General features: G+C 49.2%; 2 protein-coding genes across 5 annotated transcripts in view; one reads left to right on the top strand and one right to left on the bottom strand.

Annotated features, from left to right (window-relative positions):
* Nucleotides 1-1,420, top strand: part of EHBP1L1 (EH domain binding protein 1 like 1) — a 43,521-nt gene extending 42,101 nt beyond the window's left edge. For all 4 annotated transcript variants that reach the window (XM_079956350.1, XM_079956349.1, XM_079956352.1 and 1 more), the window contains one exon: nucleotides 566-1,420. In XM_079956350.1, coding sequence (XP_079812476.1) covers nucleotides 566-653 — 88 coding nt within the window. In that variant the 3' untranslated portion in view covers nucleotides 654-1,420. The remainder of the gene's footprint in view (nucleotides 1-565) is intronic.
* Nucleotides 1,421-2,701: 1,281 nt separating this feature from the next.
* On the bottom strand, nucleotides 2,702-12,630 carry KCNK7 (potassium two pore domain channel subfamily K member 7). Its single transcript, XM_079957107.1, has 3 exons — nucleotides 12,288-12,630; nucleotides 6,425-6,820; nucleotides 2,702-4,995 (listed from the first exon to the last, which is right to left on the bottom strand). The coding sequence occupies exons 1-3, from the start codon at nucleotides 12,613-12,615 to the stop codon at nucleotides 4,778-4,780; spliced, it is 942 nt and encodes a 313-aa protein (XP_079813233.1). The 5' UTR covers nucleotides 12,616-12,630; the 3' UTR covers nucleotides 2,702-4,777.
* Nucleotides 12,631-15,511: the final 2,881 nt, after the last annotated feature.

Here is a 15,511-nt window from a genome sequence, read left to right as displayed (position 1 = left end):
GTTTCCGTGTGCGGCTCTGGCTCTGGCTCTGGCTCTGGCTCTGGCCAGAGCAGCGATGTCACGCTGGCCACGTGACCCGGAAGTGTCTCCAGACAGCGCTGGCCCCTGGCCTCTTAAGTGAGATGGGCGCACAACCCCAGAGTCTGTCAAGACTGGCCCGTACGAGCAGGGGTACCTTTACCTTTTAATGTTCAGAAGGATGGCAGTTTGCTGATAAATGGAAGTGGTGCAACGATTAAAAAGTGTGATCCTCTCTGCATCGCATTTGCTCAGAAATGGCGTTCACTGTGTTCAGTGAATGCTGGAAACCACAAGTGGGGAGAGTCGCTGTTGCACTGAGGTCCTGCCTGTCGGTTTCCCATTTGGGGCATGTGATTGGCCACTGTGAGAACAGGATGCTAGACTAGACGGGCCATTGGCCAGCAGGGCTCTTGATAGTTACTTATGGAGTGTGGCAGGGCTCAACCAGTTGTTGGTGACCTGGCTCTACTTTCTACCCACTAATGCTGCTTTTCCATTGTTGTTCTTCCCCATTTCCGCCTGCCCCCCTCCAACACCACTTTAGAGCTCTGGAAGAGGACGCCCGGTTGGAACGGGGACTGCAGCAGAGACGCCACAAGCTCAGCCGCAAGGAGAAGTGCCGTGTCAGCTGAGATGGGCTGGTGCAACTTGCCTCTTCTACCCGCACTCCCCCATACATGGGATGGCAGGAGGCACAGCACACGAGAGCACTTCTGCCACTCCAAAGGCAACCCCAGCCCTAAATCCCCACTAGCCATTGGGAGGGCCTCGCCTGCCATGCCACAGCCTTGCTGGAGCACGTCATTGCCCACAGTCCTCTGGGGGGGGGGGCGCAGCTGCTTGACTGCTCATGCCAAAGAGGGGTGTGTGTGTGTGTTTGTTTGTTTGTTTTCCCCTACTGGGGCAAGGGAGATCGCCCAAACTCTTCTTTCTTTCTCTTGCCCTATGTCCATGCCCTCCCCAGAGAAGATGCCACTTTTAAAGGGCAGTGCCCATGTACCCTGGTTTACCTGGAGAGGGAAGAAATCAGCTTTTCAAATTCACACTCCAAATTTTAGGAACGATATTTATTTGTGTGTGTATTGTGATTTTTGTGTGTGTGCACATGCATGTGAGCTGCTCTTTTGGGTTTGAAAACGGGTGCCTCCTCCTCACCTCTGCCATTTTTACAAAGTTTATTTGGCTCTATTATTATTATTTTTTAATGATCAATGTTTGTTGTTGGTCGATGGTACAAAAGCCACAAAGTGCCTTGAATACTCCTAAAGCCAGATGTGACAGTGGCCAACTTCCCTCTGCCCCCCCCCCAGTTTTGCACCTCCCCCTCAGCCCAGTCCCTCCCTGGTTATTTGCACTAAATTTGTACCAGAGTTTGAAATAAATACATCAAAAGACACAAGGTGCGTGAGGAAGGTAGTTTGTGGTGTGTTCGTGATACATACTGGAAATCGCCTGCTGCTTCGTGGCCATTGGCTGAGCTGCCCTTCTGTCACAGAAAGTCTTTGAACACTTGCTGTGAGGTATAGCTATAGAACGTTGGTGAACAGTCCCCCTTCCGTGTGGCAACTGAGAGCTTGGTAGGGGTATCAAAAGAACAGGAAATGCTATATGCTGTTAGAACAAAGTAAGCAGGAAGGCCATGCGCTTATCAGAACGAAGGCCTAAAGGTATGGCGGTATTGCACAAAGGTCTGAGGAACTACAATTCAAATCCCTAGTCGGTTGTGGAGCTTACTCTGTAACCTTGAGCCATTCAGCAACTTTTAGCCCAGGGGGGTCACCAAAATATGCGACACTTTTGAGGTCCTGTGGTGCTCACAAAGCCTCTGAGCATGCCAACCCTCACTTAGTACCCCCTTGGACATGAGGTCGTGAGGCTGGTTACCTTTTTCTCCCTCGAAAAAGTACCTAGAGCTGAAGGAGGAAGTGGGGCTCTTTCCCACTTCCTTCTGAACTTTGGCATGTTTTTCAGGGCTCAGATTACTGGATACACCTTTAACACAGATCCTTTGGGGAAAGTTAAGTTTGTTTGTATGCACTTACTCTGTAGGGGGCGGGGAAGTGAACAGAGGGGGCCCTTATTTACTCCAAATGTGCCCACTGAACTAAAAAGGTTGGCATTCCCTGTTTTAGTGTAACCTACCTGACAGAGTTGTCGAAAGGATGAAGAAAACAGTTTGGTAGGCAGGGAGATAGGAACCATGTGTGCTACCTTAAGCTTCTTGGAGGAAAGACTGGGTATAAAGGGAATTAGGTACATAAATGGGGATGCGGGTGGCGCTGTGGGTTAAACCACAGAGACTAGGACTTGCCGATCAGAAGGTCAGCGGTTTGAATCCCTGCAACGGGGTGAGCTCCCGTTGCTCGGTCCCTGCTCCTGCCAACCTAGCAGTTCGAAAGCACGTCAAAGTGCAAGTAGATAAATTGGTACCACTCAGGCAGGAAGGTAAATGGCATTTCCGTGCACTGCTCTGGTTCACCAGAAGTGGCTTAGTTATGCTGGCCACATGACCCGGAAGCTGTACGCCGGCTCCCTCGGCCAATAAAGCAAGATGAGCAACCCCAGAGTCGGTCACGACTAGACCTAATGGTCAGGGGTCCCTTTACCTTGACTAGGTACATAAATAAGCAGGAATCAGAGAAAATGGGGTAGAGAATACGGGAAAGAGGGCAAGGGGCAATAGAGATGGCAGGGACGTTTATTTCTGGCATCATGCAGGCACTGGGTTGGGAAACAGCCCTTGTCCCTTGACTAGGCAGGAGCAAAGACTTCTAGGAAGTGGGCTGTACTACCTCCAGTTTTCGCTCCTGGCTTGTTACAATCAGTCAGCTTTTTTCCACTCGTTGTCTAATCTCATCTTTGTGCTAATTGACTGTGTAAGCTGTATAAATAAGTGAGAACTCATTACTCTAACCCTCTTTCTCCTCTGCCAATGGATTGCGACCCTCACCGATTGCTGCAAGGGAACTGCCCTCCTCTGAAAGAGTCACACAGACTATTTATTTAACTGCCTTTCTGTGCTGCCCCCAAACCCAACATTCTCTGGGTGGTTTCCAAAATCACCACTCATTTATTTAGTTCTCCCACCCTTCCTCCCAAAGGACCTCAGGGTGGGGTAAAAATAATTTTTTAAAAAAAGAATAGGAAAAATATATTCTTATATTTTAAGTACCAGTGTTGCTGACAACGATACATAAAGGGAGAGTGGTCCTTGAAAATGGTTCTTGTCTGTGATGCAGGCCTCCAGAAAGTAGTGGCCATAAAAAGAGGAGCCTTGATGTATCACACTAAAGGCCCATTCAGCCTAGCACTCTGTTCTTCCAGTGGCCAACCTTCTGTCTCCAAGAAGCCCACAAGCAGGGCCTGAGCACAACAGCAGTCTCCACACTACACCCTGCCTCTCACAGTGGAAGGACAGCATCATCACAGAATCATTGGCCGGGTCCTCTACTCCAACCCCCTGCAAAGCAGGAATCTCAGCTAAAGCATCCCAGACAGACGACCATCCATCCTCTCCTTAAAGACCTCCAGGGAAGGAGAGTCCACCACCTCCCGAGGGAGACCGTTCCACTGTCAGAAAGTTCTTCCTGATGTTTAGTCAGAATCTCCTTTCTTGGTTTGGGTCCTACCCTCCAGAGCAGGAGAAAACAAGCTTATTCCCTCTTGCACGCAGCATCCTTTGAGATATTTGAAGATGGCTCTCATATCTCCTCTCAGTCTCCTCTTTTCCAGGCTAAATATACCCAGAGTGGGAAACATCTCAAAATCGACTGGGAGGAACATACAAGGCCTCCCCATCCAAACCACAGCTTTCCTTCCTTGTATGTGTGGAAGCTTTTAAAAATTACTATGTGTGGTGCAGCCTAATAGCTGTGCATGTTGAGGGATTTTCATGGCTACTGCATCTCTTAAGTTCTAATGTGCTGGGAGGGGGGGGGCACATTCACACCATATGCTTAAAGCACTAAGATACCACTTTAAAAGCTGTGACTTCCCCCAAAGAATCATGGGAGCTGTAGTTTGTTAAAGATGCTGAGAGTTTAGGAGGCCTGTATTCCCCTCCCATAACTACGGTACAATTCTCATCATTCCTGGGAAGAGGGGTTGATTGATAAACCACTCTGGGAATTGCAGCACTGTGAGGGTAATGGGGGTCTCCTCTTTTCACCCTTAACAATCTACAGCTCCCAGAATTCTCTGGGGGAAGCCAAGTGGCATCGTGGTGCTTTTTACTTATGTTGTGAATGTGGACCAAGAAAGAACGAAGGAGAGTTCTATGTGAGTCTAGCAGGTGGTGTCAAATTTGCACTGCTTCCTGGATTCATCTTTTTAGAAGAGCGAGTGGACATAGATCAACCATGCTTGAATGGAGTCATCCCACAGAATCACAAAGTGCTGCATTTGAGGAGAGGGTACAGTTCTTGCTGTTTGTTCTCCCTTTCCCACATAGAGAAAATAAGGGCTTTTTACTTGTGGCTTCTCCATGCGCTGCAAAGCCTTTTGCTTCCTCTGCATTCTTCTCTATCACATGTAATCTTCCTCTGTAGGGTGCAAATTTTACATCAGTTAAATTTGCACCCTGCCTTTCTGCCAAATGGTGCTTGGAGCAGTTCAGTTAACAACAACAACAATACAAATATAATAAAATACAATACAATAAAATAGCAAGAACGCAAATAAAGACAAGCATCCATCAACAGAGACACCAGTTAAAACCAACGATGACTGGGGGAGGGTTGGCTCCCCCCAGGAGATGTCAAGAGGCACCTCTTTCCATAGGCACATCTTGGGAAGTGGAACCAGACACTGTGGCCAAGGCAAGCTGGTCTCTGGCCAAGATCTCCAGACGGTCGTCGTCCTCCTGGGGTGGGTCACTGGCAGGAGCGAAGAAACGCACAAAACCCCGGACTTCCTGTAGCTGATAGGCCGTCTCAAGAGTCACAAGCATGGCCAATAAGCCAACAAGGAGATAGCCTGGTGTGTGTGTGAAGATAAAGGTCAGTGAGGGAGGAGCAGCATTATTTTTTTAAAAATCTCCCCACCTGATCTTGGGCATGGTCGTAGCATTTCCTAATCACGATGCCCCCCTTTATAGGCCCTTTCCACCAGAAACCAAGCTACTAGTCCTCATTGTTTCAGTTCCCCCATTTGACAATATTTCGTACCTTGCCTCCCCTTTCATTTCTCCCTTTGACCTCCTCCCCATGCCTCACCTACCTACCTACCCACCCTCTTGACTGCTTCTCTCATGGCCAGCCTCCCCATGTCTCCCCTACCTCAGACCCCACGTTTGCTATGGAGGTCTTAATCCAGATTGTAAGCCATTTGGGGCAGAGACAACATTGCATCTAGGTTCACTTGCCGCCTTCTTTATATATTTTTAGGCACCGAGCAAAAACGTTGCTCTTCAACCAGGCCTTTGGCTGATTAATATTTTATACCCTTTTAAATGTGTCTGTAGGGACGCAGGTGGCGCTGTGGGTTAAAGCCTCAGCGCCTAGGACTTGCCGATCGAAAGGTCGGCGGTTCGAATCCCTGCGGCGGGGTGCGCTCCCGCTGCTCGGTCCCAGCGCCTGCCAACCTAGCAGTTCGAAAGCACCTCCGGGTGCAAGTAGATAAATAGGGACCGCTTACCAGCGGGAAGGTAAACGGCGTTTCCGTGTGCGGCTCTGGCTCGCCAGAGCAGCGATGTCACGCTGGCCACGTGACCCGGAAGTGTCTCAGGACAGCGCTGGCCCCTGGCCTCTTAAGTGAGATGGGCGCACAACCCCAGAGTCTGTCAAGACTGGCCCGTACGGGCAGGAGTACCTTTACCTTTACCTTTTAAATGTGTCTGTGGGAAGGGGGAGGTTATTGTTTTGCTGTTTTGTTTTACTTATTTACTTATTTTTATCCTGCGTTTGATTCAGTGAACAGCCTTGAACTCTTATGAATGAAGGGCGGAACAACAACAACAACAACATTCTAGCTCGCATCTGCTGCAAAAAGTGCATTGTGAAAGTTGCTTCCACTTCTGTTTCAAACGCTGCGGAAGGTCAATAGTCCCCATTTTACAAACTAAGCAGGAATCTGAGCCCATCTGCTTGGTCGAGCCCATTAGCTAAGTGGGGATTTGAACAGCTTCTGGCTAGTTTAAATGCCTGACCAGAGAGAGAGGGAGGGAGGGAGGGAGGGAGGGAGGGAGAGACTTGGAAGGAAGTTTTCCTTGAAGCCTAAACCTTCAACCTTAACGCTTTATTCCCAACCAGTAGTGCAATGGCAAATTCAGAAATGCAGGGTCCCTTCACGGTAGGGGCAGCCATGCCCCCTTCTCAGATTCCGTAACTAAGAAGATAACAGTGATCTTATAATTACACATTAATAATAATTAATAAGTGTGCAGCAGCGCCGCCTAGTGACTTACAAGTGATGCTAAGCTCGTAGAGCTCGTGCAGAGGCGGCTGTGAGCTCCCTCGCGGCACGTAGTCTCCCAGGCCGATGGTGCTGAGGGAGATGAAGCAGAAATACACCGACTCCAGGAAGTTCCAGCTGCCCTCCAAGGCCCAGAAGCAGATGGCAGGGATGAGGATGAAGAGCCCCAGGGTGGCCAGCCCCAGCCCCATGGCGTGGACAAGGGCCACGCGGGCCAGCGGGAAACCCCAGCGTGTCTGGATGAACCGGACGGGACGGTGGCTGATGAGGGGCAGAAGGTGCTGGAGCAGGCAGGCCAGGAGCAACAGGGTCATGGGGATGCCCAGCAGCGAGTACAGGATGCAGAATATTTTGCCCAAAGCCGAGAGAGGGACCGTGTGTCCATAACCTGTGGGCGAGAGGAACAGGCGCCGCTGCATGAGTCTCCACTATGTGGCCTGCCTTCACACAGGCCAGACCCACCTGCTAGGCTATACCCTACTTCTTTGCACCTTCCTTGGGTGTTTTTTTCCTGGTGGGAATGTGTCCTTGAACTCTGATGACGTCTCACAGAATGAGGATAGAGCTCCAGGTGTTGCCTTTCAGCTAGATCTGCTATGTTTGGTGCAACTGATTTGGAGCGTACCGACATCTGCTTTCGGAGTGCATGGGTGCAGCCAGGATGGATGCTGGGTGGTGGGCAGGACACCCACCTGTCACCATCCTCTGCCTAGCAGATTTGGAACAAAATGCCTCAACAAGTAGTTTCTTCTGAACCCAAGTGCTCAGAAAAATCTGTCAAAATCTTTCTATAGTTTCTACTTTTACTTAAGTGTTTTTATTTATTTGATTGATTTTGGGGGGCGGGGGCAGCTGCCTATGTCAGATTGACTCGCGTTGTGTTTTCCTCGGTGTACGTAACAGAATTTGCACGCCAGTCTCTTGAAACAGAAGCCCCTTGCATTTTCAGTATTCCTAAACGCTTAGCTTGGGAGCACACAGAACAAGGCAACCTCAATGTTCTTCCTATGCACCTTCTCCAGAGTGACTCTAGGAGCCAATCCTCAGTGGCTGATTCTCCGCCTTTCACCTTGATTGACCCCAGGTCAGCACAATGAATGGGAGTGCATCTTCTTAGTGGCTAAAGGGCTCCCCTTTCACACTGTTTTGGTGGCTCTAGGGTGATGGCAGGGTCCCTGCTGCAGAAATAGTAATGTGCCTTTGACCTTCCCCAACCACTGACTCCCTCGCCCCCCCCCCCCGGCCACTGCATCTCTGGGGATAAGGATGTTTTAAATGCATGGTATGCCAGAGACCATCACACCAAGTGCTTCTTCTGGTTATAATAAAATCATTGCCTCCCTGTAGCTTTCTAAAAGTCTTCTGCAAAATGGGATGGGCCGCTCTGGCCTCCTCTGTAATCTGAGCACTAGTCTAGGCATGTCAGTATGGTGAATTTTCCAGATAGGGTGATCTGGATTAACTCCAGGATGTCAGTGTTTTTGAGCTTTTTTATTGTGGAAGAATGAACTGGCATAATAACAGTCTCTCTATGCAATTTGCTGACAGGCTAGAGACAATTTTGCATCTCCTGCCATTTAAAAAATTATTAACAATAATTTATAACCTGCCCGTCACTCTAGAGCCCCAGGGCAGGTTACAACAATTAAAAAACATCATTAATATTAAAACACAATAATGCACAATTAGGGTTGCCGCATTTCAAACAGTCACAAAACTGTTGAGCTTTTTTTAAAAAAATTGAAAAATCTCAACAACAACAAATGAAGCTATTTTAAGTAAATTAGACAAAATCTACACTTCCAACATGGGAAGTCCGGGACAGTTATGCAATTTCTGCCTGGACACTGTTTCCGACAGCCAAATCCTGGCTACGTCCGGGAAATTCCAGACATATAGCAACCCTATAACAATATGAAAAACAGTTTTTAAAAAAACAAAAATTAAAAAATAAGGTGGCTCCTAAAATATACAGTGCCAAGAGGCCAGAGGTCAGGATGAAGAGGTGTGTCTTCAGTGTTCAGTGAAAGCTGGATAACAAAGTCACCAGACGCATCTCTGTGGCGAGAGGGTTCCACAACTTAGGGGCTCCCCCAGAGAAGGCATTAATGTGAGCACCTTGAATGAGGCCGGGAAACCAATGCAGCTGTTTTGAATCAGGGGCTATCTGAGATCTGAAGAGGACACCAACCAGTAATCTGGCTGCTGTCTTTTGGACCAGTTGAAGTTTCCAAGTTGTCTTTCATACCCTCCAACATTTTTCCAATGAAAATAGGGACTGCCTATTCCATCATCATCACAATTTGATTGTTTATACCCCGGCCATCTGACTGAGTTGCCCCATCAACTCTGGGCTGTTTCCAACATATATAAAAAACATAACAAAACATTAAACATTAAAAAACTTTCCTATATAGGGCTGCCCTCAGATGTCTTCTAAAGGTTGTAGAGTTTCATAGTTCCTTAGCTTGGGAGTCGCATAACACCATACCCTCTGACATTTCTCCAATGAAAATAGGGATGTCCTAAGGAAAATGGAGGCATTCTGGGATCAAATCAGAAAACCAGGATGGTTTCTGTAAATCTGGGACTGTCCCTCTGGTGAAGTGGCCAGAGCTGAAAACAGGCACTCTAGCCACCAAGGCCAGTTGAGGCTCCATTGACAGTGCAGGAGGACGCCAAACTGCAGATTTACTCCTTCCTGTAGAGAGCAATTCCATCCAGGGCAGGCCACCTCTCAGACATTAATCATTCTGATTGTGTGTGCAGAACTATTTTGAAGTATGTTAAAGGGCAACTGATCCAGGTCGTGTTATCTTTGCGTCTGTAGTCATACGAGGGTGGGGCCTTTTCTGCTTTTGGTTTTGCCCCGCTGATCCTCAGCTGCAAGTATAAAATACGGAGGAACAAGCACCATTCATTTGTCGCCCCAAAACACCAACACCACCTTCTTCTGATGTTTAGCGTCATTCCGGAGAGCCATAACTTAAGTGACAGCGGTCCCACTTTGCATGCAGGAGTTTTGACTTTGTTCAAAGGAGCAGGGAGGCGGAAAGGAAATTCTCAGGACCTGGCAGCCGGGACAGCTGCTGCCAGTCAGAATAGGCAGCACTGGATCGAATGGGCACATTGCCCTTTCTCCCCTCTTTGCATTTGCAATGACTTTGGGCAGTTTGCAACCCCCTGCTCCTCCAAAGCTGGCCTGCTTCTGCTCAGGGATTTTGCTCACTTATTAGCTATAATATTGTTGTTAAAAATTATTGTTATTGAAATATTTTCATGGATAACAAAGGTACATATAGTCTCTCTGTTTTAAGTCCATAGACTCCTATCTACAGGTCAGTTACGTTTGGTGTAAGATACTGCTATCATAGGCATCGTGAGGAGAAAACATGTGGAGAGAGAGAGAGAGAGGTGGGAGAAATAAGGGGGGGTAATGATTTTTCCTTCTTTTGCATAGTATCCCTGCAGGGGTTTTGCATCAGTGTCACGTGGATAGGTTGTTCATCTATTCCTTTATTAGTTTTCGTTGGAGGGGAGAGAGATTGGGGAGCCCAGAGCATGGCTGGTTGCATTCAGCTGATTGCAGTGAGTACTTTTGACAAACTAAATAAATAACTCTGGTACAAGGCATGGGGCACATTTTAACGCCTCTACTGCCGTACAAAAGCTCATTTCCCCTTTGTGGATGGGGAGCTGGAGCTGGTTGGTGGGTGGATCCTGACTTCCTCCAAGCCTCTTGGACCATTTTCGCAGGTGAGGTGGGACTGCCTACCTGATGCCACCATTAAACCAAACTGTGCTGGCTAAAGCACAGGGGATTGCAGGCACCAATGGCCAGTTGTACTTTCTGAACACAACCATCTCCTGCACCCGGTTCTTTCTTTTGAAATAAAGTCGCCTTCCCCAACCAGGGGCATTCCACCTGCTTGGCACCACAATTCCCATCCTTCTGTAGGAGTGTGATAGAGTTTTTGGCTATCTAAGGATCAGCACTTGCAGAAGAAGTTTCATTATGGCACAGGAAAAATGCTATTCCCTGACCTCTGCACGTGATTAAGGTGCCACCCCAGGCCACCGTTTCTATGGATTGTTAACAGATTGGGAACTCTGCTCATAATTTGCAAAGAACGTATTTGCTCATGTTTTCTGGAAAGGCGGAATAACATGTCCAAACAAAGCTCATCCATGGATGTACCCAGTTTGAAAAAGGAACACAAAATGGGTGTGTTTTAGCCAGGAAAGAGCAACCTCCATTCTAATTTGTTTTGTGGAACGGTAATGCAGTGTACTATTGTTCTGCGTTATCCTGACACTGAGAATCAAACGTGCCCTCTAGGATAATAAAGGCTTTTCATGACTATTAGCCCATGGCGACCTGATGGCTCACTGCCTTTAAGAGTTGGAATCAGGGCGTATTCCTAGATACACATGGTTAGGCAGGATCACGAGAAATAAGTGTGGCACCCTATTCTGTGCTGGGTCAGGCTGCATCGCGAGTGCTGTTCTGGGCACCACATTTTGTGAAGGGTCTTGACAAACTGGAGCACGTCCAGAGGAGGGCAGCCAGGCAAGTGGGGGGTCTGGAAACGAACTATTGTGTGGAATAGAGCTGGTTATGTTTAGTCTGCGGAAGACATTATGTTTAGCCTGTGGTAGACATTCCAAGGGGATGCGGGTGGCGCTGTGGGTAAAACCTCAGCGCCTAGGACTTGCCGATTGCATGGTCGGCAGTTCGAATCCCCACGGCGGGGTGCGCTCCTGTCGTTTGGTCCCAGCGCCTGCCAACCTAGCAGTTCGAAAGCACCCCCGGGTGCAAGTAGATAAATAGGGACCGCTTACCAGTGGGAAGGTAAACGGCGTTCCGTGTGCTGCGCTGGCTCGCCAGATGCAGCTTGTCACGCTGGCCACGTGACCCGGAAGTGTCTGTGGACAGCACTGGCTCCCGGCCTCTAGAGTGAGATGGGCGCACAACCCCAATCTGTCAAGACTGGCCCGTACGGGCAGGGGTACCTTTACCTTTACCTTAGACATTCCAAGTGGGACATTCCAGGATCAAATCAAACCAGGATGGCTTCTCTAAATCAGGGACGTCCCTGGAAAATAGGGACACTTGGAAGGTCTGGAATTGTAGAGTTGGAAGGGACCCTGAGGATCATCTAGTCCAACCACCTGCAATGCAGAAACATGCTGCTGTCCCATACAGGAATCGAACCCACAATGGTGGCATTATCAACACTATGCTCTAGCCAGCTGAGCTATCCAGTGGAGGAAACCCTTCTCCACACAGCTGTTTTTATTTATGGTCTTGGTTTTTACTGGCATTTGTATTTGCTCTTCAGTTTTAGTGCTGGCACATTTTATACCCATGTTATGTTTACACTGATTGCAAAGTCCTGGCAAGATATAAATGACTGATAATACTTTTGTTTTGTTTATAAAGGCTTGAGTCAATGTATGTGGTGTACATGCCTTTTTGTCCCATCTTTTCCTCCAAGGAGCTCAAAGAGGTGTACATGGTTCTCCTCCTTTCCATTTAATGCCCACAACAACCAGACTGAGAGGCAATTGACTGGCCCACGGTCACCCCGCGAGCTTCATGGCCAAGTGGGGATTTGAACCCTGGTCTCTCAGGTCCTAGTCCAACCCTGTAACAGCTGCACCACAGTGGCTCCCCTCCCAGCACCTGGGCGGTCAGGACGGTTCCTCCATCCTTGCTGCTCACAGCCTGAGGCTGGATCAGGGAGCTGTGTGCTTGGGCAGCCTAGGGAAGCTGGAGTCCCTCCCGGTTGGTTTTCTGCCTGCGCCGCTCCAAAAGGAAAGGGACGCCCCCCGGGCTGAGCTCGACGACCTACCTGTTGTGGTGAGGACGCTGGCGGTGAAGAAGAGCGCCGAGGTGAACTCCCAGTTCTCGTCTCCGGAGACGTTGCCCAGGCCGGAGACGCCGTAGTTGCCGGCGTCGAGGAGGCGCTCCAGGAGGCCGGCCAGCCTCTCCTCCGACAGGCACGCGCGGTGCTCGGCCAGCAGGCGGGCGCGGGCGTCGTGCAGGGCGGCCAGCAGGGCTCGCTCGGGAGGCCCCTCCAGGCCCGCGAAGACGGCGGCGCCCACCAGCAGGAAGAGCCCGTAGGCTCCCAGCAGCAACCCGTAGCGCCACGACGGCGGCACGGCCGGACACAGCGCCATCCTCGACGGCCCGGCCCGGCCCGGCCCTTCCCTCGGCCAGCAAGCGAGCCAGCAGCCTCTGCTCACCTGTCCCAGGTGAGCTGGCCTCACCCCCAGGTGCGGCAACCGGTTCCTTCTCGCCGTGACGCACAGCTGCTTTAACCCTCGCAGCTCGGCTTCCCGGGCGCGCCGTCTAACTTTGCACAACTCATGGCATCCATCCTCAGCAAGAGTGCGCTTCTATGCCCAGAAAGGACGCAAGAAGAGCACAACGGACCCTTTTTGGACGGGGGAAGGGGGGGGGGTCTCCGGCTCAATCCCAGGCTTCTGCGGGTAGCGCTGGGCAAAAAACAACACGAGAGCTCCAGCCAGCTAGTGTTTCCCCACCATAGTCAAAGAGCCTTGCATATGGGATGTCTCAGGATCAATTTCCCCACATCTCCAGGTGTCTTAAACTGGACACGGTATTCTTGCTTCCTGTCACTTAAAGAACATCGGAAGCAGGAGTCAAGATCCACGGGTCCATCTCTCTCTGTTGTCTACACTGGCCGGCTGAGAGTGGCTCGCCAAGGTTTCAGACCTACCTGTGAGATGCCAGGGACTGAACCTGGGAGAGTCCACACACAAAGGAGGTGCTCTGTTAATGCAGTCCAAAACCACACTGGCCAATTTTGCTGCTGCTTCACAGATTAGTGGGGACACGGGTGGCGCTGTGGGTTAAACCACAGAGCCTAGGACTTGCCGATCAGAAGGTCAGCGGTTCGAATCCCCGCAACGGGGTGAGCTCCCGTTGTTCAGTCCCAGCTCCTGCCAACCTAGCATTTCGAAAGCACATCAAAGTGCAAGTAGATAAATAGGTACCGCTCCGGCGGGAAGGTAAACGGTGTTTCCGTGTGCTGCTCTGGTTTGCCAGAAGTGGCTTAGTCATGCTGGCCACATGACCCAGAAGCTGTCTGCGGACAAACGCCGGCTCCCTCGGCCTAAAGAGCAAGATGAGCGCCACAACCCCAGAGTCGGTCACAACTGGACCTAATGGTCAGGGGCCCCTTTACCTATCACAGATTAGTACTTCTCATGCATTTTGCATTAGTATATAGAACATGCCATGGAATGGGCAACTGTGCTACCCCACCCCCATTCTGACCCACCTCCGCAAGTAGAAGGGTGATTTTCTGAAGAGTGGGGGTCCTGTGGTTATGGTGGGGTCTCTGTGTATTTCAGAACCCTTGAAAATCACGGTTATAAAACATGCCTCCTTGGGTATTGGAGTCTACAAGGCCATATTGTCATTCTCTAACTTTCATTTGGCAATGATTTTTTTTTGGGGGGTGGCAGCTAGCACACCCCCTCCATTTTAAACAACTTTCAAGCATTTTATAGTGATTTGACCCTCTTGGCTCTGCCCTTCAACTTCCTTTTTTAACCAATTTCCTCATTTTGAGGAACTTTCCTCTTTCGAAATCAAACACGGCTGTGTTGGATTTTCTTGGCAATTGGACAGATACATGGATATTTAATAGTGTTAAGAGGCGCAGGTGGGGCTCATCAACCTGGGGAGGTAACCCACCTAGGCGAAAACTCTAAACCTCTGCTGCCTTATGGAATACCTTCAGAAGAAAAGGCTAGGGAGTAAACCGTACACAAATTCAGTCTCCAATATGGTCAGATGGCACCTTGTACGCCCCCTTCTGGAAAGTTGGTGCCGAATGTATTGCTCTGCTTTCCTTTGGACCACATCATGAGGCCGGGAGGGGGGATCTTGTAGTCACTTCAAGGCTGCTAAAGCAGCAGTTTGACATCACCCCCAAAAGCACACTCCATTGTTTCTCGAGACAGATGGATGCCAATGGTATTATTGTCACTGCTCCCAATTGTCTTGACAATACATATTTTGTCCAGTCCTGGGCATCACTCAGGATAAAATCCAGGGTCAGTACACCAGCTGTCATTTAGGGTATAGGAGCCAACTCCTAGGGGCTGAGGTCCCTTCGCCCCCTCCTCCGACATAATATTTAACCACGCAGCCCTCTTGGAACCTTTCTTGACCTGTGGCATACACTCCAGCCGAGTTTCTAACATTCTGCTTTTAAAGAACTCCCCTATTCCCCTCCCAATTCTCAGTTACAATACTCAATGCCCTGTGGAGAGGGATTGGTTGTTATTCCACAAGGGGAATAGGGGTCTCCTAACAACTCTCAGCACCCTAAACAAACTACCCTTCCTAGGATTATTTGTGGGAGGAAGCTGTGACTGTTTAAAGTGGTTCTAGTTACAGGTAGGTAGCCGTGTTGGTCTGCCATAGTTGAAAATAATAATAATAATAATAAGTAGTTGAAAATAATAATAATAATAATAATAATAATAATAATAATAATAATAATAATAATAATTTCCTTTCAGTAGCACCTTTAAAGTTTAAAGTGGTGTCGTAGTGCTTTGAATGGGAATGTGGCCGAAGTTCCAAGTTATCACAAATGCAGGCATGGAATACAGTGGTACCTCGGGTTAAGTACTTAATTCGTTCCAGAGGTCCGTTCTTAACCTGAAACTGTTCTTAACCTGAAGCACTACTTTAGCTAATGGGGCCTCCTGCTGCTGCTGTGCTGCCAGAGCACGATTTCTGTTCTCATCCTGAAGCAAAGTTCTTAACCCAAGGTACTATTTCTGGGTTAGCGGAGTCTGTAACCTGAAGCGTATGTAACCTAAAGCATATGTAACCCAAGGTACCACTGTAAGACAAGGCTGTTGTTTTGACTCTTGCAGATGCCAGTCACCAGATTAAAAATGGAAGGAGTTTGCGCTCTCTCTCTCTCTCTCTCTCTCTCTCTCTCTCTCTCTCTCTCTCTCACCCTGACCCACACCCACTGTTAGGGAGGAGTTGCAGACCCTCTTTATGGACCATTAGAGACACATGGGA

Source organism: Podarcis cretensis, assembly GCF_951804945.1.
Source record: "Podarcis cretensis genome assembly, chromosome: 16".
In the NCBI taxonomy this organism is placed as follows: domain Eukaryota; kingdom Metazoa; phylum Chordata; class Lepidosauria; order Squamata; family Lacertidae; genus Podarcis; species Podarcis cretensis.
This window is presented reverse-complemented; position numbering and strand designations above follow the sequence as displayed.

Coding starts and splice junctions, on each gene's coding strand:
- KCNK7 (XM_079957107.1), bottom strand. CDS start 12,615: ATGGCGCTGTGTCCGGCCGTGCCGCCGTCGTGGCGCTACGGGTTGCTG. Junction 6,821..12,287: donor CAGCGTCCTCACCACAACAG/GTAGGTCGTCGA, acceptor TCTCGCCCACAG/GTTATGGACACACGGTCCCT. Junction 4,996..6,424: donor CTACGAGCTTAGCATCACTT/GTAAGTCACTAG, acceptor CACACACACCAG/GCTATCTCCTTGTTGGCTTA.